Source organism: Dromaius novaehollandiae, chromosome 15, assembly GCF_036370855.1.
Source record: "Dromaius novaehollandiae isolate bDroNov1 chromosome 15, bDroNov1.hap1, whole genome shotgun sequence".
Lineage (NCBI taxonomy): Eukaryota > Metazoa > Chordata > Aves > Casuariiformes > Dromaiidae > Dromaius > Dromaius novaehollandiae.
In genome coordinates, this window is record NC_088112.1 from 3692767 (window position 1) to 3716072 (window position 23306).

At 41.6% G+C, this 23306-nt stretch overlaps 1 protein-coding gene across 7 annotated transcripts in view; it reads left to right on the forward strand.

Moving 5' to 3' along the window:
* Positions 1-18683, forward strand: part of FBXW11 (F-box and WD repeat domain containing 11) — an 82145-nt gene extending 63462 nt beyond the window's left edge. For all 7 annotated transcript variants that reach the window (XM_064520816.1, XM_064520817.1, XM_064520818.1 and 4 more), the window contains 8 exons: positions 5566-5703; positions 6343-6461; positions 7154-7403; positions 8606-8724; positions 9412-9522; positions 10592-10670; positions 12119-12307; positions 16166-18683. In XM_064520816.1, the coding sequence (XP_064376886.1) occupies positions 5566-5703; positions 6343-6461; positions 7154-7403; positions 8606-8724; positions 9412-9522; positions 10592-10670; positions 12119-12280 (978 nt within the window). In that variant the 3' untranslated portion in view covers positions 12281-12307; positions 16166-18683. The remainder of the gene's footprint in view (positions 1-5565; positions 5704-6342; positions 6462-7153; positions 7404-8605; positions 8725-9411; positions 9523-10591; positions 10671-12118; positions 12308-16165) is intronic.
* The last annotated feature ends 4623 nt before the right edge of the window (positions 18684-23306 follow it).

Sequence of the window (23306 nt, forward strand, 5' to 3'; positions counted from 1 at the left end):
TTAGGCACATGGAAAGTGCCCTCCTCTTGTTTCTGTGGAGGCTGAGGTCCACTTGATTAAGATGAGAATTAAAATGTAATTTTGCTAGAGACTTTAGGGAAGATTAGTTCCGGGCTATTGAATAGACACCATACGTCCTTCTGAACGTTGGGAATGTTCGCATTTTAGAACTAGAGCTGGACTTCAAAATCTTGGATATAAAAGAAAAACATGAAAAGGGAAAAAGTCAACCCTTACCCCAAGTCCTTGCCAGCTCTGGAAGATCTTTGTTTATGGAAGTTCTAATGTATAATTTCCAAGGAATTGTATTTGTTTAGTAGTGTCTTAATTATGAAGCTTGAGAAATTGTGTGTGTAGGGCTGTGGGGGAAATCAGGTCAGCGGTATGTGCCTAGAGATATTTTTGGTTTTTCAGCCAGCCATTGAAGTCTACTCCACAGACATGCATTTTCCAAAAGCAATTTCTTAAAAATGAAACTGGCCAATGAAACGAGGCTTTTAAGCGGCAGAGACGAAGTAGTGCACGACTGGGGTTTTGGCCCTCGCATCTGAAAGGGGCAGACAACATCCTTGGCTTCGCCTTTTATTCACTTTGCACACCTCACATGTACATTTTACAAACAGGCAAACTAAACCTGCCCTTTTTTTGCAGATTTGAAAGAGGCATTTATTGTTCCTGTTTAAATACTTAGAATGCCCCTATGCTATGATAGAGGCTTATAAGTACGTATTTAAGTAGAGCATTAATTTTGTATATTTACGGTATTGTGCATAAAGTTAGTTACTGTGTCAAATGGAAACTAAAATGTACAATTTTGGTTTTTGATAGCACTGTTCTTTGTCACGTGTTTGGTGTATTACAGGTGCACATACCACTGAAGTACCTCAGGGGACCTCTCTCTGCTTTCATTGCTTTTGGCTTTTTTTAATTTCCTCTATAGATCTGGAAGGGATTGATTTGTTGCCCAGTTAACAGTAGTTCCTTTCCGCTATCATTCTGGAGTCAGCAAGAGTCCATTTAAAGTTATTTTGATGTTTCATCTGTAACCTGAAAGCTTGAAATTTTGTTATGTCTGTAAAGTGTGTTATACCTACTTGACAGAAGTTGGTGGAAGTGGATTGCTTCAAGAGGTCTTGCCAGCAGGACCTGTCCGTGGGTGTCACGGCCACTTGGAGCCACAGGGGTGGAAAGGGCTTGTTTATGAGATGCTCCCTTGGATCACTTTGGGGATTTCGTGCTTCATGGCCGCATTTGTAGCAGTGCTTGATAGAGAAGGCAGACTGTTCTGGGAAGAGTGACTGCTTTGGTCGTCTGCATCCTCCTGTTACAGGTCTGACTGAATAGGAGCTGAGAGGATTTTTGGTCCATACTCCCTCTCTGGGGAAGGAGAAAAACTGTACAGGTCATATCAAAGGTCAAATATCAAAAGCTAGCACAACATCCTGTTTTTTGACAGCATCCAGTAGTGGATGCATGGGGCAAAGTAGTGAGACATGATACAGCTACAAGCTGTTCTCCAGGCCCAGGTCCATACCTCAGACATTTTTTCCTAGATGCATCTTCAGCATTTGTGGCTGGAGTTGCTAGCATTCTTTACCAGATCAGTGTCTATTCATTTACTCTTCTCTTTGCTCATCCATGGAAAGGCAAACTTGCTTTGAAGTTCACTAGTCTGTAACTGTATAGCTACTGGCCATTTTAACCAAGTTCACCACAGTGTGAGCTACCAATACATGTGGACTGCTGCTTAACTAATACCACTTTCTTCTGTTTACACCTCTAGTTAGGGCTCTTTGCTTGAGGTCGTACAGAGACATTCTCTTAATCCTCTTTCTGCTCTTGCTCAGATTTCTTCATGAAATTTAGCTGTGCTGGAGTTCTGTGACTAGATTTGAGATGGCACTGAGCATACTCTGTCTTACGTTTCTGTGCTTAGCACAAAGGAAGATGAGGCATGAAGACGAACAAAACATGAGCAATACAAGCCCATGTATATCCCTGATACAACTGGCCAAATCAAACTCAGCTGATACTGCTCAGTAACCTCATTCTAACTGGCCTCTAAGACTAGAGATTTAATGTAGGAGTGATTTTGCTAATTCTGGTTAACTTTGAGAGATGCCCGGTGTAAATGAGGCATCCCCAGAAGTGCCAGGGAACAGCCTGTTGATTGCTTCTGTTAAGAAATGCTGTAGTCTCCTCAAAAACTTGAGGACATAATAAATTTGCTGTGGATTGAGAAGCTACTGGCAAGAGGTAGGGATGGGAAGAGAATGTCGTGGAGGAGCTTTTAGGGCACCATGCTCACGGGAATGTCAGTACACCCATTTGTTTGAGAAACTGGAGGGAAGGAAGACTGTTTAGATCTTCAGACTTCTCTAGCAGACAAATTTGCATTAATGCTTTAGGTATTGGAAGAAAGCATGTGAACAAGGGTTTGTTCTCGGTTATAGTCCCACGTATGTCCGGATTTGCTGGTTATACAGTAGTCGTTGATTACCTGCTGCTATTGCTCTGGTGAGCATTTAGAAAAATGCGAGAAGCTTTATTTTGTGTGCGTGTGAACTAAGGAGATAGTGTTCTGCAGCATCTTGTTTTTAGTTGTGAAACCAGGTTTAGAGGCTGGTAACTTGGAGACTTGGGGGGAATCTTGTTTAGAGGCTGGTAACTTGGAGACTTGGGGGGAATCTATAGAAACTATTGTTGTGGCTAGTGCATATATTGGTTTGGTATCATAAGTTTGCAAATAAACCGTGGGGCTCTTCAGCATTGACTCAGTGATGCTTGTAACAGTCCATAAAATACAGCAATTTCTTCCTTTCCCCTTAAACACTTATGTCTACCTTCTCAGCATATACAGTTTATTCAGATATCTCCTGGAAGAAGGTTGCAGCTGAAAACTTTTACTAACTGCACTGTTCAGTAACAACCAGAAATTTCCTATACCAAGAAGCTTTTATGTGGTTGCCAGTATTGTATTAACCATGTTCCTTTTTAGAGGGTCCTCCAGGTTGCCCACCCACTCAGCTGTATTTAGTCATCTAAAATAATGTTATTTCTCTATACGTACACATCTGTTTTCACTCTATTGCCAATTTAAATGCTGCTGTATATTCTCTGTGTTTTGTGGCTACTTTCCCAGCATATTGAAAATTTACGCAGTGTAAGGGGATTTTACAAGTTCTCAAAAAACATGAAGTATTTTCCCACAGTAGCCACACCATATAATCATATAATGTCTAAATGCAATGACATCTACTCATAGAATTAAAATGTGCACCTGCATATGACTTACTGCTTCATCGTGCCTTCGCATAGGTATAAATAAAACTTTAGTTTCTTTTATTTGAAGCCAGCATTTTCTTATGGTAAGCTTATTCAGTAGCTTCCTATAGTGAACCTCAAAGAATTAAATCAGCATATTTTTATTGACTACTGGTTTGTTTAGAAAACTAACTGTTATGAACAAAATTTCTGATTTGTGATGTTCTTAATATATCCTGTAGCTATGGCTAATCACTGTTGCAGGGACCTGAAGTGTGAAAGTGCTGGAATGGTGTTGGAGCACTCACCAGCTAGAATAATCCAATACATGTTATGTAAAACTACATATTCCAGAGCTTTCCAAAAAAGTTGCTTTAGAGGAAACTCTCCCTTTGAACTCTTCTTAGAATTAAACTTCTGAACATACATGGTTGCTAGAACGGTTTAAATTGGTTAACTCAAATCTGATATTTAATCTCATATGTCTTTAGTGACGCATTTCTAAATACCTTGCCTTGGGATCTTTAATTATACTAGTTCATGCTATGAATGTCTAAAACTATCTCCTCCTGTTTCCGAGCATAGTCTGTCACCTCTCTGTGACAGCAAAGGAGTTAATGAATTGCAGTTCTGCCCTCCAAGCTCAGGTGATAAATCTTCAGGTAAAGCTTGAGAATTGCATCCTATTGCCTGTCCTTCCTCATCAAAACCTCCATCCCACACTGAACAGCCTGCCACCTTCGAGGCAGGAATCCAGGGCTGAACCACTGTCAAGCTTGAACTTTTTAAGCCTGCTTCGAACAGCCTGAAAATTAGCAGTGCACTAGAGACTAGTGGATCTCAGACTGACAAATGACTTGTCTTAATTTCATTAGCTTCCCCACCAAATTGAAAGCGAATGAAGGGGGGTGAATAACTTGTCTGCATGCCTCCCTAGAAGCGTCCCTTTGTACTTATCATTTAGATACATCTCTGTGACCCATCAGGTTTGTGTTATAACTGTGTATAATTCTCTCTCTAAATTGCATAATAGGAGACAACTGAAGGAGCAAATGCATGGAAAACAAAGCAATAGACTAATTTTCCCTTATAGTAGGCATCTTTTCTTAGAATTTGGAAGTCATGCATGCACTGCATTTTTGTCCTTAATTAGTGCTTCAGTTGTTTTCTAGTCTTGGGGGGAGAACAACAACTGCATGGAACCACAGAGCAGCTTGCCATTGTTTTAAAATTAGGATTTGGATATAAATACACTTTTTCCAATCAAAGTGACAATTGATCAGCTTCTCCCTGGATTTCCATGCAGCATTTTTGGAGGGGGAGGAGGAACCCGGGGAAATCGTCAAATAAACGATCTGTTCCGATGCATGCATCGGAAAATGGAAAGCATCCCAGCCGGCCTAGGTACTGCAGATGTTGGCCTGGAGTTCTGTGCACTCATCCTCTGGTGAATGTTATTGCAAGCTTTTGAACTAAAATCCCTTATTTCTTTGAAATCAGCTTGGGCCTTCTCACAAGTAATAAATCCAATTAAAATATGGAAGTGACTTCTGGTTCTGTTAGAAAATAGTTTGTGGCCTGTTTAGATGTGTCAGGTTTCTTGCCTTAAAAATATCTCTCAGAATGAGAATGTTGAGGACTAAATTTCTGCACGTTTTAAGATTAGAGGAGGTTGTTAAAAAGTTTTGATAGCTGTTCCTAGGATGGTTTGAAATCCTACAGTCCCTGTTTTGTTATTTTTAGATTTTTGTTGGAGTTTAAGATGCTTAGAGAAAGCTTTCATTTGTCAAAGTCACTTTGAGATGTGTAACAACTGCTAATAGGTCAAATGACTGGGTGGCAAAGGGAAAGCTCCAGAGCTCCAGTGACCTCTGTTTTGGGCTCAGCAGTTTTGTAATGTTAGTTACACATGTGATGTTGAACATGGTTTTATATGAGTTTCTGATTTAATCTTTACTGCCAATGCCAGATAGCAGTGTAAAGACAGGAGGAAACTGAATTTTCATGAATGGTGTGTCTCTAATGGCTCCTTTGAAGATATGCTCATTAGGGCTGGTTGGGTATCATCTTCTGTCACTAATCTGTGTTTTTTCATGGCAAAATACAGAAGTATGAACTGTGATATATTGTATTTTGTGTATTTTTATTAGGAAAAAATGTAGATACATTTCAGTTTTACGTACTTAAACGTTAAGAATGAGATATGTAAAAGTGGGAAAGAAAGTGGTGTAGCTGTTGCCATAATCATGATGAAGCATGCAGCTTCATGAATAACGTCTAATTGTTTTGCCCTCTTGTTAGACTATAGAATCTAACTGGCGATGTGGGCGACACAATTTGCAGAGGATTCAGTGCCGCTCTGAAAATAGCAAAGGTGTCTACTGTTTACAGTATGATGATGAAAAGATTATCAGTGGCCTACGAGATAACTCCATTAAGGTAAACACTATTTTTCAGTCTTTTCTATAGTGATAAATAGGCAGTTCTGCCTTGGAAAGATAGCTGTTTGCATTTCCTTGATGATTTCACTCATGTCTTCACAGGATAGTATTTATCTTTGCAGGGTTTATGAGGATGGGTTGTCTTCTATAGCCCCACGAAGTTCTTGCCTGTGTTTTGCTCTAGGAACTCTGGAGACTGCCAGCCAGGAGACCTATACTATGTTTGTTTTCGATATGACTAAAAACAAATGCTTGTGAAACCAAAGTTGATATAAATTAATGGAGATGCTGTGTGCCACTGTCCTTTGCTTTGTCTTTTGGCTTGGCTAATGGTTCGCTTTCATGCTAACAGTTTGCTTTCGTATTCGTCTCTGAGCAACATAGCATTTCCTTTTGGAAAGCTGGCTTTTATCTTTCTATGATCATTGGTTATTCACTGTTCTGTTGAGAACTTGCTTCAGGGAGGCTTGATCAGGCTAAAAGGGAGGAAAGGCCCACTGTTTAGACAGGATAACTACCCATGAATTCTTCTTGCTATCCCTAGTTTTCTTCCTTCCTTTTCTCTTGCTGCAATGTGAAAGTCTTGGATCTATGCTTTTGATCTTGGTAAGCTGCTTATACTTTTTATTTTTAACAGATTTGGGACAAAACAAGCTTGGAATGTTTGAAAGTATTAACAGGACATACTGGCTCAGTCCTTTGTCTGCAGTATGATGAAAGAGTCATTGTAACTGGATCCTCAGATTCTACAGTGAGGTGAGTGTTAAGCTTTTGTGCAAAAATGACTGAGCTGGGAATGCTTATAATAATCTCCAAATAGTCAATATGTGTGCCCTGTTATGAATATGATGCTGCTATTCAAAAACCAAAATAGTCACATTTAGCAAAGCTTCCCATTCAATTTTTTCCCCAAATTTCAGTGTCATTTTTGTAGGTTGTTAAGAACTTTGAAAGAATGTGATCTGTGTGATTCAAGGCATCAGCTGAAGTTGTAGAATGGCTGATGAGCCAGCTATCCTGTAATTTCCTCATTTAGGGTTCCTTGTATCTTCTTCTGACATTTCTTAATTATGACTATTGATGCAAGAATACTTGGGATACATACTTGTCTAACAGCAATTTTGATGACGCTGAGTTCTAATTCTTGCATGAATTCAGGGCTCAGTAGAGGTCCAATGTAAACATGCTTGGCTACAGTTCAGTGGAAGGCCTTTGTCTCCCGTCTGTTGTCTTGCGACGATGGTGACAATGTTGGTCTTTACAACTTTTCATTGAGTAGTGATTTTCATTTCAAGTTAGCGAGTAAGTAGCACCGGAGGACATTACGTTCCAGTTGCTGCTGGCCTGTGGTGGATTTGAATGATAGCAGCGAGCTTAGGTATGTTTACAGTTTATACTGTGCATAGGCGTCTTCATTCATCTAAGCTAAAATGATTTTGTTTTTGCAGAGTTTGGGATGTAAACACAGGCGAAGTTCTGAACACATTGATTCACCACAATGAGGCAGTGCTTCATTTGAGGTTCAGTAATGGTTTAATGGTGACATGCTCAAAGGACAGATCCATTGCTGTTTGGGATATGGCATCACCTACTGACATCACCCTGCGCCGTGTATTGGTTGGCCATCGTGCTGCTGTTAATGTTGTGGACTTTGATGACAAGTACATTGTGTCAGCATCAGGTGACAGGACCATTAAAGTAAGTTGGCAGAGGTCTCATCTAGATCTGCATGCTTGCTGAGGAAACGACAACTAAAATGACAAGTTTGTGCCTGGAAGAATAAAATAGCTGGAAAGCTTCCAAATGTTATGATTCAAATCTGAATAGCAAAAGACTTCATGAGCAGTTCTGTGCCTTTCTTTACTGTTCAGCTAGTTGCTTCCTTTTACTGACTGTTAATATCTTTATGCAAATAACTAGGCTTGTAACATTTTGGTAGCTTCTGTCATACAGTTACAAAAAGGTGAAGCCTATTCACTGTTTAAACCCTAGTCTCACGACTGACTTATTTGTTAAATGTGGCATGTTTTATGTCTTTTTCCAAATGGTATTTTTTAATTCCAGTTGGCAGACCTGTCCCAGATGTGAATTTTATCAACAGTTGCCTTTCCTCATGCTGTCTTCCCAACAGCTAAACCAGACTTTCCTTATTTTGAGAACTAAAATGCTGTATTTGAAGATTATATATATACACATACATACCAGGAGATTTGAGTTACCCACAGTATTAATATAACAAAGGCGTTTCCACCCTTCCTTCTCTAGAATTAGAGCTGTCTTAGGCCATGCCAAAAAGCTCTTGGCAGTTTTATGTCCAAGTATCTGCCAAAGGTACTGTTGCATGCTGGAAAATGAGCCACTGGATACTTTGCATTACAACTTCAATTACAGTTTATTAAAAGTGGGTGAAGCTGATCAACTAATGTTAAGAAAGAAGTAGTCATCAAACTTTTACAGAACACAGTTTCTGTCTTGGTAGAGTGCCAGCAATTTCACTGGTAAAAATTAAGTTGCTTGTGTATTTGGTAACTTCCGCTTTTTAAAGAGACTAAGTTTCTAAGATTCAAGTTTAAGGAAGTTTTTTTAAATCATTTAGAGTAGTCTCTACCACTTGAAAATATTTTATATACAAAAAACCTCCCTGAACTTTTCTCACCGACTCTGTGTGCAACAGCAGTGTCTGTGACTCTTGTAGCTGCTAGGTTCCCATAGTGCTAGTTGTCTGTTAATGCAATGTGTCTATTCTTGCCTGCAAAAACTTTATGCAAGTTTTCGTTCCACTGGCTAGCAAAGGTCAACCTCAGACCTCTTTTGTTAAGAATTTTTAACAGTTTCTGTTGAAATTCAAAAATCTTGATTGTGCATAATTCTGAGAGAAGCATTTATCTAATTTTTCACAGGTCTGGAGTACAAGTACATGCGAGTTTGTTCGTACTCTAAACGGGCACAAGCGTGGTATCGCGTGCCTCCAGTACAGGGATCGACTAGTGGTCAGCGGATCCTCAGACAATACTATTAGGTGGGTGCCAAAAAGGTGCTATCGGTTTGTAACGATGTACATCCACACATGTGAAAACAGTTTTTCCTGACCTTTGATACTGTCCTGCACTACTTCAAGTCCAAAAAAAATCTTCGTCCTGTTACTGAAGCAGATAACGTATGGCTGAAAACTTTATTCAGCATAAGAATAAGCATTATATTCAGCCCTGTTGAAACTTTGCAATTGCGAGGTTTATGTCAAAGGTAAACAAAAAAAATTAATTGATCCTGCTAGTGTATCACCTTGTCCTCTGGTTAGAGAAATGAGAAAGACTTTGTTCACTGTTTTAACTACTTTCTGAACCTCTGTTAGAGACTGGTATATGCAGAATAAACAGTGTCTGTCTGTCCGTCCCCTGCCCCCAACCCCAAATCAGTATATTAAAACTCACTGAAATAATTTAACAAGCACTCACCCTTTACTTGTTTGTAATTTTGGATAGACCAAATTATGTTGCAGCAGCAGCAGCAGCATATCAAAATTACTCTTCTGTGAATTGAATGGAAGGAGCATCTTGTGTTTCTGTAGTTGCCTCTTGTATGTATCTTCCACAGAAAAAATGTAAATAGCATGGTTCAATTGCTGCACATGAGGCTAAGGAATAGGTGCTGAACCTGAAGTATTCAAAGTATGTTTTTTGTTTTTTTCTCACCCCATTTTCTTAAGGCTATGGGACATTGAATGTGGTGCCTGCTTAAGAGTATTAGAAGGCCATGAAGAACTGGTTCGATGTATCAGGTTTGACAACAAGAGAATTGTTAGTGGAGCCTATGATGGGTATGTTTTTAAATGCAATTTTGAAAAATTTTGCCTTTCTTAGCAAAGCATCTTCTGGAGACTGTTAGGCCTTATGTGTAGGTTCTCTTCTGATTTGACTGATGGATCAACATGTAACCGAGTGGTTCCTGCATGAAGATTTGAAGGCAGCAGGCTGCAGTTTTAGGGAGCCAAGAAACTGCATTCTGAATAGATTCATATTATTATCTAAACTGCTTTCCTGGTGCTCTTTAACAGGGTCCTCAATTGTTTTATGAGCCAAGTTTGACTTTTGGTAGAAAATACGCTTTTGTTTGGCTTAAGCGGCAACCAGTCTAAAAAAAGTGCATTCCTTTGTTTCTTCCCTCAGGATTTGCTCCTTGCCAAATCCCATGCTCTGAGTAGTTTTGGCTTCCTCTTTTTATTAGACAGCAGCACTGAAAATGTTTTTGTGTGCGTAATATATGCTCTCAGAGCTCTTAAGTGACCATTTTTGATAGGTTGAAGGTAAGACCCCTGCAGTTAGTGCTTCGGGCTTGCTCTGCCTTGTAAGTATTAGTATTTTAACGGTTTAGTAAATTCAGAAAAACTTACGTCCGTGTCCAAATTCTACATTTCTTTCTGTCTGGATGGTAGTTCAAGTAAACAGTAGAGTGATCGAAAACAATCCTTGAACTGTGTTTGTCTCTAGCCTTTTACTTTGGTTTATTGTGTCATTGGGTTGGTGGTCCCGGCTTGTTTCCCGCTGGGTCTTTGCGCTCATCAGTAGTGCTGTAGGCTTTTGAGATCTGCAGTTCTAAAATCACTTGTGTATATAAACACAGTTAATTTGTGTCTTCGTAATATCTACTAATCCATTTGGTCCATCACAAAGGCATCACTGTATTTGGTGCTGAAAAGAAATAGAAAACTATCTGTGCTTCAAGAGATTTAACATTAGTATATCAGTTTAGGTAAATTCTAATATTTTGTTTGATCCTGATGAATTAACTGCAGGGAAAGCCTGGTATTCCTTCTATTGCTTCAGATGTTTATTCTACGCTAATATCTGAAACAATGTTTGTTATAATCTCCTTATTTTACTTTATAGCAAAATTAAAGTTTGGGACTTGCAAGCTGCTCTTGACCCTCGTGCCCCAGCAAGTACACTATGCTTGCGTACATTAGTGGTATGTAAAATTAATTCATTTGGGGTTATCTGAAATCTTTTATTTGAAAGGGGAAGGCATTTTATTATATTCTAGTGGGATAGGTGAGAAACTCAGGATGTCTGATAAAGTCTAGTCTGCTTCTCATGCTAAAAATGAAGAAAAACGTATATATCGCTATGTCTTGAATGTGACCTTGGAAGATTAAGTTTTCTGAGCTCAAGATTCTTAGATGCTCTAAAATGATAATCACTGTGGCACTGTATCTAATCATTCTAGTTATTGGTGTGGGACCCTAATATCACTATAGATATTGTAGTTCTGTCTTTAAATGTGTTTCCTCTCATTAAAAGGCTGATGTGGCAGTGAGGGGGGGATGGAATTCTGAGCCTTTTCCAAACCTTCTCCTTCAGTGTGGAAGGGAAAAGGATGTTGCGTTGCCCCAAGGCACTCTGGTTGCTGCAGGGGACTGTCATGTTTAAGGTGGTTGCTTAGCTTATATTTTTCTTTGTAATAGGGTTTGATGTATGACAGTCGACTTAATTTAAGAAAAAAAAAGGTGGGGAGGGAGTGATTCATTGTTCTTTTCCCAGAAACGTACATGAAATGTTACTTCAGGAGTCAGTTTGACATTTGTCTGAGCTAGCAGCAACCCAAAGCTATTGTCCGTATATAATGGTAACTGGTTTATTGAGCATGTGCGTGGCCTATCCAACTCCTGCAGAAGTGCTTGTATTGCACGGAATATTTCTAGTTTTTAGTCTTTTCAGTAGTCTTGGCATGGAGATGAGATTTAGCTATCCTTTTATCCCATATGAAAAGTTGATTCTTACCCTTCTGTGAGTATACTCTAGTTCAGACCACAGATTGCGGATCAGTTTGACAGCTTTGGTTAGTTCTCTAACAAAGGTAGGGTACTCCTTTTAAATTTATTTACAGTGAACAAAGCGGAGAACATCTTACGGTCCTCTTAATGCTATTTTGAGATATCCGTGAAGGAGCTTATGGAGCGTGTACTCTATGGCTCCTTTCCTTTAAGGCACCATTTGAACACAATCTGTCTTTACTAGTAAGTGAACCATAATGATACTTCCAGAAGCAAGACCTAGGTGAGCCTATGATGTGGTTTATTAGGATTATATAAAACCTGATTAAGCAGTAGTGTTGAATACAAAATGTTATGTAATAGAAGGAACCCTGGCAGTTTGTCAGTGCCAGCTAATCTTCTGAATTGCTTATTCTTGATTGATAGGCTGTTTCTGTCTTTAATCTCCGCTTCAACCTCTTCCCTACAGGGAAGCTTCAGGGCTTACAAGCACTTTTTTTGGAAGCCATGATTTTCAGGTTAACTATGACTAAGGACATCTTAATGAACACACCAGAATTTTAATTCACCATTCTGTGTCCAAATACGTGGGTGAGTACAAATGCTCAAATTGCTCCACTAACTGAATTTTTATTACTCACAGGAACATTCAGGACGTGTCTTTAGACTCCAGTTTGATGAATTTCAGATCATTAGTAGTTCCCACGATGATACGATTCTGATTTGGGATTTCTTAAATGTGCCACCCAGTGCCCAGAACGAGACCCGCTCTCCATCTAGAACATACACTTACATCTCCAGATAACAGTCTGCACTTTACTACCCTCAGAAGGTAAGGCTTCCTCTTTGCATTGACTGTTTTGTAAATACGTGAAATTATCACTCTGCTTACAGGTAGGTATGGTCAAATCAACAAGCTGCTGTTTCTCTTAAGAAAATAAAATTTCTTTATGCTACTTCTTGCATTGTGTAGTCTTTGCATGATGTCATGCTTCAGCTTATAAAGTTTGTAAGATTATAGTATCTTACCCTCACGCCCTATATACTCCCTCCTGTTTGTAATTGGGTGCGTCAGGTATTAATATATGAAAAGCTGCGTGCTCACAACATTCTCAAATTCTTGCACGTATATTCCAAATACACCTTTTAGAGTTTCTGAGACATTTACTTTCCGCATATGAATCTCTGTATTGAGCATTGTAATGCATCGCTAATCAACTGAACGTGCATATGATCTTTGGATGAATGCCCATCGTAAGTGAGCAATTCTGTGACAACCATGAGTAATAGGGATAGCTTTCAGAATGAAAAAATCCGTTGTGCTCAGCAACATGACAACTGAAAGCTGTCAAAAACAGCGCACATAAATTTTGACTATTTTGTTAACATTTTTCTGCAAGTCAGCTTTATTTAGGTCTCTAAGCATGCTGGGTAAAAACTTTGCTGTAGATCTGCTCATAGATTCTTTTCCTCATGTCATCTGTATTGCTGCCAACAATTGCACTTCAAACTATAAATAGCTGTGAATAATGCTGGGATTTGGAAACATAGTAATTGCCTTACCAAAGCAGAATAGTCACCCGTATCTCCAATGCCCTGTCTCTGCCAGTGCTGATACTAGATGCTTCCAAGGAAGTGGAGACACCGCAGCAGGAGGAATTAGGATTAACATTGTGCCAACAGGAAGGATTTATTTTGAGTAGATAATTAGTAGTTTGCTAATACCTTGGGGAGAAAGTTTTTGCTGTCTCCATGTAACCATGGATTTTCGTTATCTGTCTGTTTGTTGCTGTTGCAGTGAGTTCCTCAGACTCTTCCATTCTTTCTGTAGAAGCTCTTCTGGCGAGGGAAATGTCTTTTCCTTGCCTTGTGAAATTACATTTTGCTTTTTTGAAATACGGGTTCATAAAAATTAGTTTTTTCACTTGTAAGCGTTCCTTGGGAAAATGTTGGCAGCATTGCCTCCTAACTGAACTCATCCTCATTTTAAAGAAGGCCGAGATAGCATCATCTCTGGATATGGCGCTTGGGTCCAGGGGATGGTGAGGGTCCACAGAGGGTCTGGGCAGAAAGCTGGCCATGGTCAGACTGTTTCCCCTCCCTTTCAGAACCTGTAGTTGTTATTATGCTTAGTCCCCTGCCTAAGGGAGAAGTCTTCTGCTAGGATGGAGAGTTAGTGTACAGAATCTACTGGGCAGTTAATAGCTGGGACGATTATTACTGCTGTTAATGGAATTCACTTTCCCTTAAAACCAAAGGAAGTGCATGCACTTTTGGCTATCTTAACTGCACTGCTTCATTCAAGATTTAAGTCAGTTATGGTTGCTCACACAGATTGAAATTCTGTTCTGTTTGAATGTTAGGGAATTGCCTGTATTCCCTACATTTTCATGCATGTATTGTTATGCTTCCTTTCTAAATGAAAAATAAGAATCTAAATGTTGTTTTAATGTAGAAAGAGCTACTACAAGTATTGGCCAAATAAATTGAACAGTTCATTTAAAAACTTAAAAGAAATTGCAACATTGGCACTACTGCAAGGATAATTTAGAAGTGCCATGTTAAAACTCACTAACTTCTTACTCTGTCTGCATTAAGAGGAAATCAGAAATCTGAAAATCAGTCTGTTAAACTTAATGTTTCTAGTGGGTTGGTAAGTGCTTAAAAGACACAACTTGCTAGGAGATGGACCCTGAAACTATCCAGACAGTTAGGTCCTCTTGTACTGCCAGCCTTTCACTTCCACTTGGAAGTGTTTTTTAATCTTTTTTTAAATCTTTTCTCCTATCTGGGGTGATAAACTCATAATCTTATTGTGAAAAGCTTGTTGCCATGTCCCTAGAGGCTTTGTCCTACTCCTTTAAAGATAAAGATGCTGTTGCTGGCTTCTCTGAAAACTGGATCTGTACCTAGATGAACTTTGGCTGTGGAGACTTCAAGCCCTCTTGAAGTTGAATGTGTTTTCCCTCCTTGTAGAAACCTTTGGGGTTTTCCTTTATTTTTTTCCTTTCTGAATAATTTTTTTTTTCCTGCCTTTTCAGGCATTTAGAATAGGCTGCATGGGAAGAAGACGATAGTTTTGGGAACAAACTCCATGTATTTTCCAGTTTATACATCCGTACTTCCTTCTGTGGAGTTGCAAGTTAATTTGAAGTTGACAAATTGTTTTGCTTAAATTACAGAAGTATATTTGGCAAGCTGCTTTATTTAATTTTTTGATTCATGGAGAAGCGACGTATCGTGTGCGTTAAGCGCAAAAGTAATTAGGAGTTGAATAAAATTTATTTCAGTTCAGTTGATCAGCAATATGCGGGTGTCTTATTTTTCTCTCTTGCCACATGTGGCCCACAAGACCCTCTGTCACGGAGATTTGTTGATGAAATACGAAATGCCTTTGGCACTCTTTTCTTCCTTTCAAATTCTGCACGCTGGACAATTTTGAACAGCTTATGTCTGACTTGTCTCGTGATGCAGACCTGAAAATATGCAGATCTCCATATCCGGGGAGTTTTGGGCATTGGTAATGACACTCCTTTAATAATTCTTTCTCAGACAGGAGAGATGTTGCAATGTCACTTTTTGACAGGTTTGTCTAAATTCGGAATCCAAAAAACATAAATCTTACATAAATTTATGGTCAAACAGCTAATATTTCATTATGACATTTAATGAAACAGTTTTATATGCTTTTAAACATTATAGTTTTCTGAATTTTGAAGCAGCCCTCTCCCCTTTTTTACAAGGCTTGCAATGTTATGCCGCTTCAAAGTGGATCACTTTTGACAGTCCTGGCAGTTGGCTGCGAGAGTTTTATTGCTTTCTGTTGAATTCCTGTTGTTTATTGTAACATGATAAAAATTGTTACCATATGATAGTCTAATATTCTTATATTAAGCACTAGGCCTTGGGCTGGGAGGGGGGAAAGGGGGGTGCCTAAAGATGTTTTAACCTTTCATGGGAGTTTCCCTTCAGAACAGGGTGGTTCACTGTAGTCTGTAAAAATGATTTTGGGAAGCGGCAAGTAAAGTGGAAGGTCAAATTTAATTACATTACTAGCTTGGAGAAGATGCAAATTCTTAATGCAGTGACTGGAAAAGGCAAGTGAAATACAAAGCTACTTGATTTTTAGTCTGTTTTCTTAAAAATCTGTGTTTTGAAACAACTGAACTTTGTATCCTACGCAAAACTGTGCAGCGTGGAGGAGGAGAGAGGGAGAGCTGCTTGTAGTTTTGTGCAGGTTGCTGTTTCAGTCAGTAGCGTTCACTGTTCAGCAAGGCTAAAGCTAGCAGTGCATCTGTTACTCCCCAAGAGGGGTTTCGTTTCTTATTAGGTGCAACAAAAATGCCAACTGTGACCGATTTCCAACCTGTCCACCCCATGAAGAGCTAGCACCATTAAGAATCATGCTCTTATTTAAGCTTAATTCAAGCATATTCCACAAGCAAAGGCAATGTCCTGTGGAGGTGCATCTGTCCATGAGGAAAGGACTTCTAGCACCACGGGAATTATTTTAAAGTGGAGAGCCCCGCTAAGGCATCGTGTGGGAGCGTTGTACTCATGGCATTTTGCCCTTTTAGGTTCAGCTTGGAGTGTGAAACATGGCGTGTGCTTAACTTCCTCCAGATGTCTCCAGATGTTGCTTTTCCGTTTGTGTGTCCTATCAGTTCAGCTTCTCTTTTGTCTTTTTCAGGGTTTCACAGTCTTGAACTACTGGATTTTTGGCTACTACATGCCTGAAGATGTTGACTGACAGCTAAAGTCAGAATTGGTTCTAGATGCTGTGTAGATGCAAAGCAGCACAATCCTATATCTAAATTTCTTAACCTTTCCTGCTCTCAGTGGTCGTCTCTGAATTTACTGCAAGTTCACTGACTTCGAGTAGATGAATCTCAGAAGCCTATCCTTCCCTGCAATGAGAAATCCAAAGCTTCACATGTAAATTGTCCGTAGAAACTGAACTCTGATGGCTTGTTTTTCAGAAATAAATCGGAAGTCAAGAAAGGACTTGGCCTAATTTATATTGCTTTGCACTTTTGTCTGACTTTAAAGAAAAAACATTCTCCAATGAAATTTGGGTGCCAAACACATACCCAGAATGTACAGAGCTTTGCTTTCAAAGTCACCATTGTCCTCTAGACTTTACTCTCATGACAGATTCAGAGCCTGTTTTGTTTGATAGGAGTGTACGTTGGACTATTAGAAATATTTCTGAATTGATCAGTAATATTTTTGGATTACAGTTTACTGGTTTCTGCACCAATAATTTCTTTTAAATTAAAGATTACCTGTAATTCAGGCTAGGTTATCTAAACTAGTTGTATAGCACTGTCTTTTCCTTTTAACTGTGCTCTGTACTACAGCCGTCCTATGCTTCCTAATGTTTGGTATAGTAAAACCTTTCCATGTGTGCTTGCCTCATTTCAAATACTGTATAAGCATGTAGATATAATGTACATAACAGTGTAACCTCCAGGTGCTAGGAGTCAGGATTTCCTGACACTACACACTAATACAAAATGTGTTAGCACTTGGCAGCAGGATGTTCTAACTACTGGCACTGTAGGGGTTAATATGAATTGCCTAGAAATTTTCTCTGCAAAAGGAGGTTTTCAGTATTCATTAGGATTTTTTTAATGGGAACCACATATTTTAAAATGTAATTTCTAAACTTTTTAAAAATTAAAAAATGTTTAATTTATGTTCTGTATCTTATATTTTGTGCCGCAGTATTTACAGGTGTCTTTCTTTTAACAGCAGTAGGTTGTTGCAGATGCCTACTGATGTCCTCCTTTAGCATTAGTTTGGCTGTTCAGTGGAGAAGACGCCATGGGCCAAAGTTAAATTTATTTATGTATGATTTGTAACACTTCCTTAAGGTGGAGTGGAGGTCCCTTCAAGTCGATGCTCTGGTTACCACGCTAGATTTCTTATCCATAGCTACCAGCTGTGACCATATCGTGGTGTCCTGGTCATGGTTTGTCTTCGCTAGCATGCTTTTATTAGCAAATCTCAGTAGTTTCCTCTTGTACATTGTCATAGTCTAATTTATGTGGTCATATTAACGCTACTGCATTTTTCTTATGTCAAAACAAGACATCGATGAATGCAAAGTTGAATATTTTATCTTTGTTAGCCATGTACGACTATGCCTATCAGTGGCTTTTCTTTAATCCTTTGGTTGAACTTGGTGTGAAATGTGCCCGTTTTCTTGGGCAGGAAGCGTGCAGGCACAGAAATGTACTGTCCTTCCCTTATCATTGTATGTCATGTACGTTTGTCCGCTGGCAGCGCTTTCGTGGTTTTGAATTTTTCCCTTTTATGATCAGAACGGCTAAGGAAAGTCCAACTGCCAAGGGTTTAATCCTGGGTGACCAGTGGAACAGCTCTGGTCAGACGCATCATATCCGTGTCGAGCAAGTTCAGAGAAAGCACCCGTCAGACCTTACTGAAACGTTACAGAAGTGCGACTTAAGGTTTTCTCCTCTTCACCCTTCACGTTGAGAGAGGTGTTGGGATCAGTGTTTAAGTTAAGAAACTCCCCTTTACGTGTTACTCTAAGGATATTTATTTCATCAAGATGACCGAATGTGATGAAGTACAGAAGATTAAAAACACGCTCCTGAGCGTCCATAAGATCACTTCTTGGTAAGCTCGACAGTAGTTTGTGAAAGTGTCTTACTTTACCCTTCTCATCTACTAGCTTTAATATTAAACTGTTTAAAAAGAATCCGTTGCAGCCCTGAAGAAAAAGGTTTTTGTTTATGAAGAATGGAGTCCTTTTTTTCTTTTTTTTCTTTTTTTTTTTTCTTTTTGGTGCATGTGTAAGATTTAAATTCCTGTTTTTCCTTGGGAGATAATGGTATTTGAACATGCAGTCTAAACTTCTTTGTGCTTTGTGTAACATAGCAGTGGACTTTTGTGATTGGCACCCAAGGAACGTGACTCCTGGGATTAATGGTAGTGATCCTGGCTGCACTCTGGACTTCGTTTTGCTAACCATAACTGAGCAACTGTACATTACTGCTATATTAATGTTTCAAAGCACTGGGATAGTCTAATTCTAACTTGTAATTATGTTTGCCAATTATCTGTTTGGAAAGTTGGTGTATGAACAGCTTATTGAAACTGTTAAATTGTACAGATATCGTTCATGATCTAAAGCTTTGTACTGTGGAATGTGCTTAATAAAAAAGAAAGTTTGAACTTAATTTGTGGAATACATGGTCAAGTAATGTTGTCTAACCAGATGCTGGTATTACACATCAGTTAATCCAAGGTCAGCGCGCAGTTGTACTGATGCAGAGTTTGTGTCTGCAAGCGTTGCTGCGCGTGCCCGCGTAAGGCCACGGCGCAGCGGTACTAACCAAGCGGGCGCCTCTCGGCGGCGTTTCGGCAGCGCCGTAGCGCTGCTCGCGGTGCCAGGCGCGAGGCTGACGGGCTGAGGCTGTTCATCTGAGCCGCCTGCGCTGGCCTGGCTGCCTGTCTTGGCCTGGACCGAGGCAGTTCGGGAACGTTTCCGTACCCTTCCGTTTGTCACAGCGCGTGCTGGGGAGGCACAGCGAAAAGCTGAGCTGCGAGCTAGTTTGTTGATCTTAAAGCACCTGAACATCTCTGCTGTACTGCAGGATTTTCCTTTTTTTTTAGTTCATCAAGAATGCAAATAGTATTTTTAAATATTACCTGTTCCCTTGGTTGCTGAAGCGATCTCTGTTCATGCCCTGTGCACTGTTCAGATAAAGGGTCTTCTGGCATTAGCTTTGTCTTAAGAAGACTTGTTTTTTCTTGGGTTTTCCTTAGCTATCACACAGTGACTGGTGAGAATAAGCGACTCAAAATTTTCATGCTACCTAATCATGATTAAAAAAATATATATATCACTAGTATGTTCTTTGACATCAGTCACATTAGTGACACAAAAAGGTAGTTGCATGCTTGGATACCAGCGGTTAGTTTTTGCGAGTTTACAAAAGCATTGGTTTCCTAGTAGAAACTTGTCTGCAGGTTCTTGTGGAAGGATTTAAGGTTTTAAAATAAAAAGAAAAGGTATTGCCTGGTATTTTGTCAATAGTGTCATTTGTTGAATGAACTTTGCTTTTAAATAATTGAAGAAGTCTTTGCTGCTGCTTGCCTGGTAATTGGTAAATGAGTTGGAAGGGTTCATTCCTGCACAGTCGGACTAGGCGGTGATTTATCTCACAGACCCGCTGGTGGCGGGTTACGGCCGTTAGTGCTGTGGGAACCAGCTCGCGTCCGGCCGGTTCGTCAAGGCTGGGCAGTGATGCCAGCGCGGTGCCCGCGCCGATCCCGTGCGCAATCCCTGCTAAATTGCTGCGGCTCGAGCCCTCTCCATGGCGGCTGGGCCGACTCCGCAGGCTTGCCGTTGGGCTCCCCAGCAACCTTCTTGTGGCGGTGTTATTTTTGGTAAGGTGTATGTTGGAAGTACTAACCTTAAATGTTTTTAAAGGTACTGTAAACGCTGTGCTAAGAATACGAACAAAGTTCTGGCTGAGTATTAGAAGAGTTCAGCCTTCAAAATCTCTCTCTGACACGGATTACTTTTTATTCTTCTTGGCCCACCCTGACAATTACTGGATAATAATTTTCGAAGTGACTTTACTGCTGCTCAGAACGTAGCTGCCCTTTAGCGCAGGGAAAGTAATTCTTGCAAGTAAAATCTCTCAAGTATTTTCTGCTAGAAGCGCATTGTAAAAAGCGAAGCTTTATTGAATTAACTTTTTAAAGCCATTGTGAATGTCTTGCTGACTAATGTCCAAATAAGTCATAAAAACTGTGATATACCTACTAAAATCCAAAGTATAAACTTTGAGGTCAAACTTTCAAAAAAAATAATAATAATAATTTTTTCTTCCCTTCTTACCTGGGTGGCCTTTGGTTTTCCTTGCAGTTGGGCTTTAATAGTCCTTTCTGTTAGTTCCCACTGGAGAGCTTCATGCTGAAGTTGCTGAGGCACCTCTCTGGCTGTCCACGCTCATCCTCGGGTGGGCTTGGCTCTGCTCTTAACTCTTTCCTCTTACCAAAGCCGGGAGCGATATCCTGGGCCGGACGGGCAGGGTGTCACTGCATCGGTGTGGCACATTCTGCAGAGAGCATGCAGGCCAGCGACAGCACATCTGGGAACATCTGGCTGTGGTTGAGGATGGGTATTGAGTATTCTCAGATTTCAAGGTATGAGTAGCCTTGTCCCTTAAACATACAGCAGAATTGCTTTTACCCTACTTGTTGCCTTATCGTGTTACACGAGCGCGTGGTTTTGTGGTGTGTTGATGCTCTCAGAGGATGGGGGGGATAAAGGGGGGACAGCGGGGGCTCCAGGCTGTTGTTAGTCTTAACTGCTGATGCCTTCGGTAACTAGGTGATGGGAAAGGGTTTACACTTAAAAATGAGGTAATGGGTGTGTGTGTTAGGTCCTTTGGTGCCCTGTGGTGGTGGTGGAGAAGCTGTTTTTATCCTGATAAGCAGGCCAGCGGTATGGCCCTCCAAATTTGTGTGATGTCTTGGGTTGTCTTCTGAGCAGTGGTGGGTTTGCTCGATTCAGCAGAGCTGAGCATGTAGTCTGTGAAGAGGCTGGCAAGGAAAAGTGCTAGACAGACAGGAACGACAGGTGATTTGTTAGACTCTTAAAACATGCATGCTTCAACTACTTGCAAACTGAAAAATTTGCAAAACTTGCAAGTCTGCTTTAGCGGGCTGCGCTGTCATACCTGGACTGTGGTCTTCTGGCCAGATGATCTGCGTTGCTGATGCCCGTGGCTCTGGCGACATCCCTATGCGTGCAGTTCTGCAGTCCTCTCTGATCTGTCAGCATGCAGTGGTGGCTCCTGGCCTGTCACTGCGAAAACTGGTCGCTGTCGCCTGTCAACGCATGCAGAAAAGTTAGTCTTAGCTTTTCCGCCACGTGAGCACAGCTGGATAACAGCTCCGCTGCAAAATGTATTGCCTTGACAAAGGCTCCTATGGAATTAGCTCCAGCTCACCTTGGGTGGCTGTAGCGGTCAGAGCTGCAGCGATGAGCTTAGCGGGTGCAAATGGACTTAGGCTTTCCCTCCCAATTAATTCGACCAGATCCGAGGACATGGAGGTGGGCTGAGCAGGCGGCGAGGCAGGACCTGCTACTGCAGAGCCTCCGGCCCTGGGCTTTCGCTGTGGCAGGTGCCAGAGCGAGTGCTCCAGGCCTGACGTTTTGCTCAACTTTGAATCCTCTGCTGCAGCGTAGGGTTTTTTCTTCACAGATGTCTGTCCTTTACCTCTGTTTCTCACTACTTGCAGAAGCGTTTTTTTTCCCCTGAGCAGCTGTGAGCTGTGGAGGATCTGAGCCGGCGGTGCAAGAGCAGCGTGGCCTGGGCTCGGGGAGGGAGGGTGGTCGGGGCCCAGCAGGAAAGCGCGCAGAGACGGACTGACGGCGTGTGCCCGAAGCGCTGGCATGCCGAGGAACACCTTGCTCTGCCGTTGGGCAGGCGGTGGCCGCGTTTCTGCAGAGCCCGCCTTGCGCCGGGCCTCCTGCCCTGGGCAGCACCTGCAGGGGTAGAAGCGATCAGAGCTGGTGAGTCTCTGCAGCTTGCTCCTTCCCGAAAGGGCTGCGGAGGTTTCCCAGCACCGCCCTGTGACACGCGCTGGATGGATCCCAAACCTCCTTGCTAGTCCAGACCTGGGGGCTTTTAGGCTGGCTAAGGGGAGGAAAAAGGGGATGGTGCACAGGCTGGAGGGTGAATGGCCCGTGTGCTACTCTGGTCACGGGTGTGCGGGCGGCTCATGAAGCTCACGCCGCCTTGTCTCAAGTAGGCCGGGGAGCACAGCAGTCAAAGGGCGTTTGACCAAGCATCTTTTTTAAAAATATTGTTACAGCTAACGACTCTTCCTGAGTTAACTCCTCGCCAAGCCGTACCCTGTTTGCTCACGGGACCGGCAGGGCTCATTCAGGCAGGCCGAGCAGTGTGATCCTGGCGCTGCTGGGCTTCGCTGAGCACGGCAGGGCTGGCCCAGCAGCCGCCCCGGCATTCTTGTTAGTACGAGTTATTTTCCTCCAGTCGCTTCAGTGCTGTTTCTTCATCTATTTTTTTATGCTATAGCAGCTTAGCAAATGTCAGCTAATGACAACTGTATAAGTGTCATTTCCTAACAGACCGGGACCGGATGATCTGCGCAAGGAGGCTCTAGAAGCACTTGTCCTGATGCGAATAACCAAATGCCAAAGGGTCTGTCGTCTCAGGGGCTGAATTAAGGAAGCACCTGGTAGGACTCGTTCGCCTTTCCTCCAACAGCTTTGTAGTGAAGCGGGCAAACGAGCGTGCAGGAAACACTACGAAACTTTCCTGTGCCAGAAGAATTGGCAGATTTTTTTTTTTTTTAATCTGTCAGTCGTCCCTTTCAGTGAGTAGGGATCAGCCTGCTTGCTCCCAGGGCTAGCAGTGCCCTTTGAGAGCAGCATGGTTTGGGTCAGGGTGAGAGCGCACAGAGGTGAGCTCCAGGCTGTGCCCTGCTTGCAGCGTGCCTGCGATAGGAAGCTACCGGGCAGCGCTTGTAGTAGCTATTCTCTGTCACCCATTCCTATTTTTGAGCTCGTGTTCATTCACAGTTTTGCTTTTTGCTACTTTAATCCGCTTTCTGAGCGGGCAGGCTAAGAGGGCTGCGGCTCAGCCCGGGGGTTTGTGCGGACCAAAGCGGCGAAGGCTGTGGGGAGCCCGGGGGCCGGAGGCGGTGGCCCCGGCCGTCCCTGCGCCCTGGGAACGCAGCGCGGGAGCTGAGTGTGGCAAGGTGCTCCTGGCACTGCCTGCAGCCGAGCAAGGCAAATGCTGCAGTTGAGACCAGTCTGA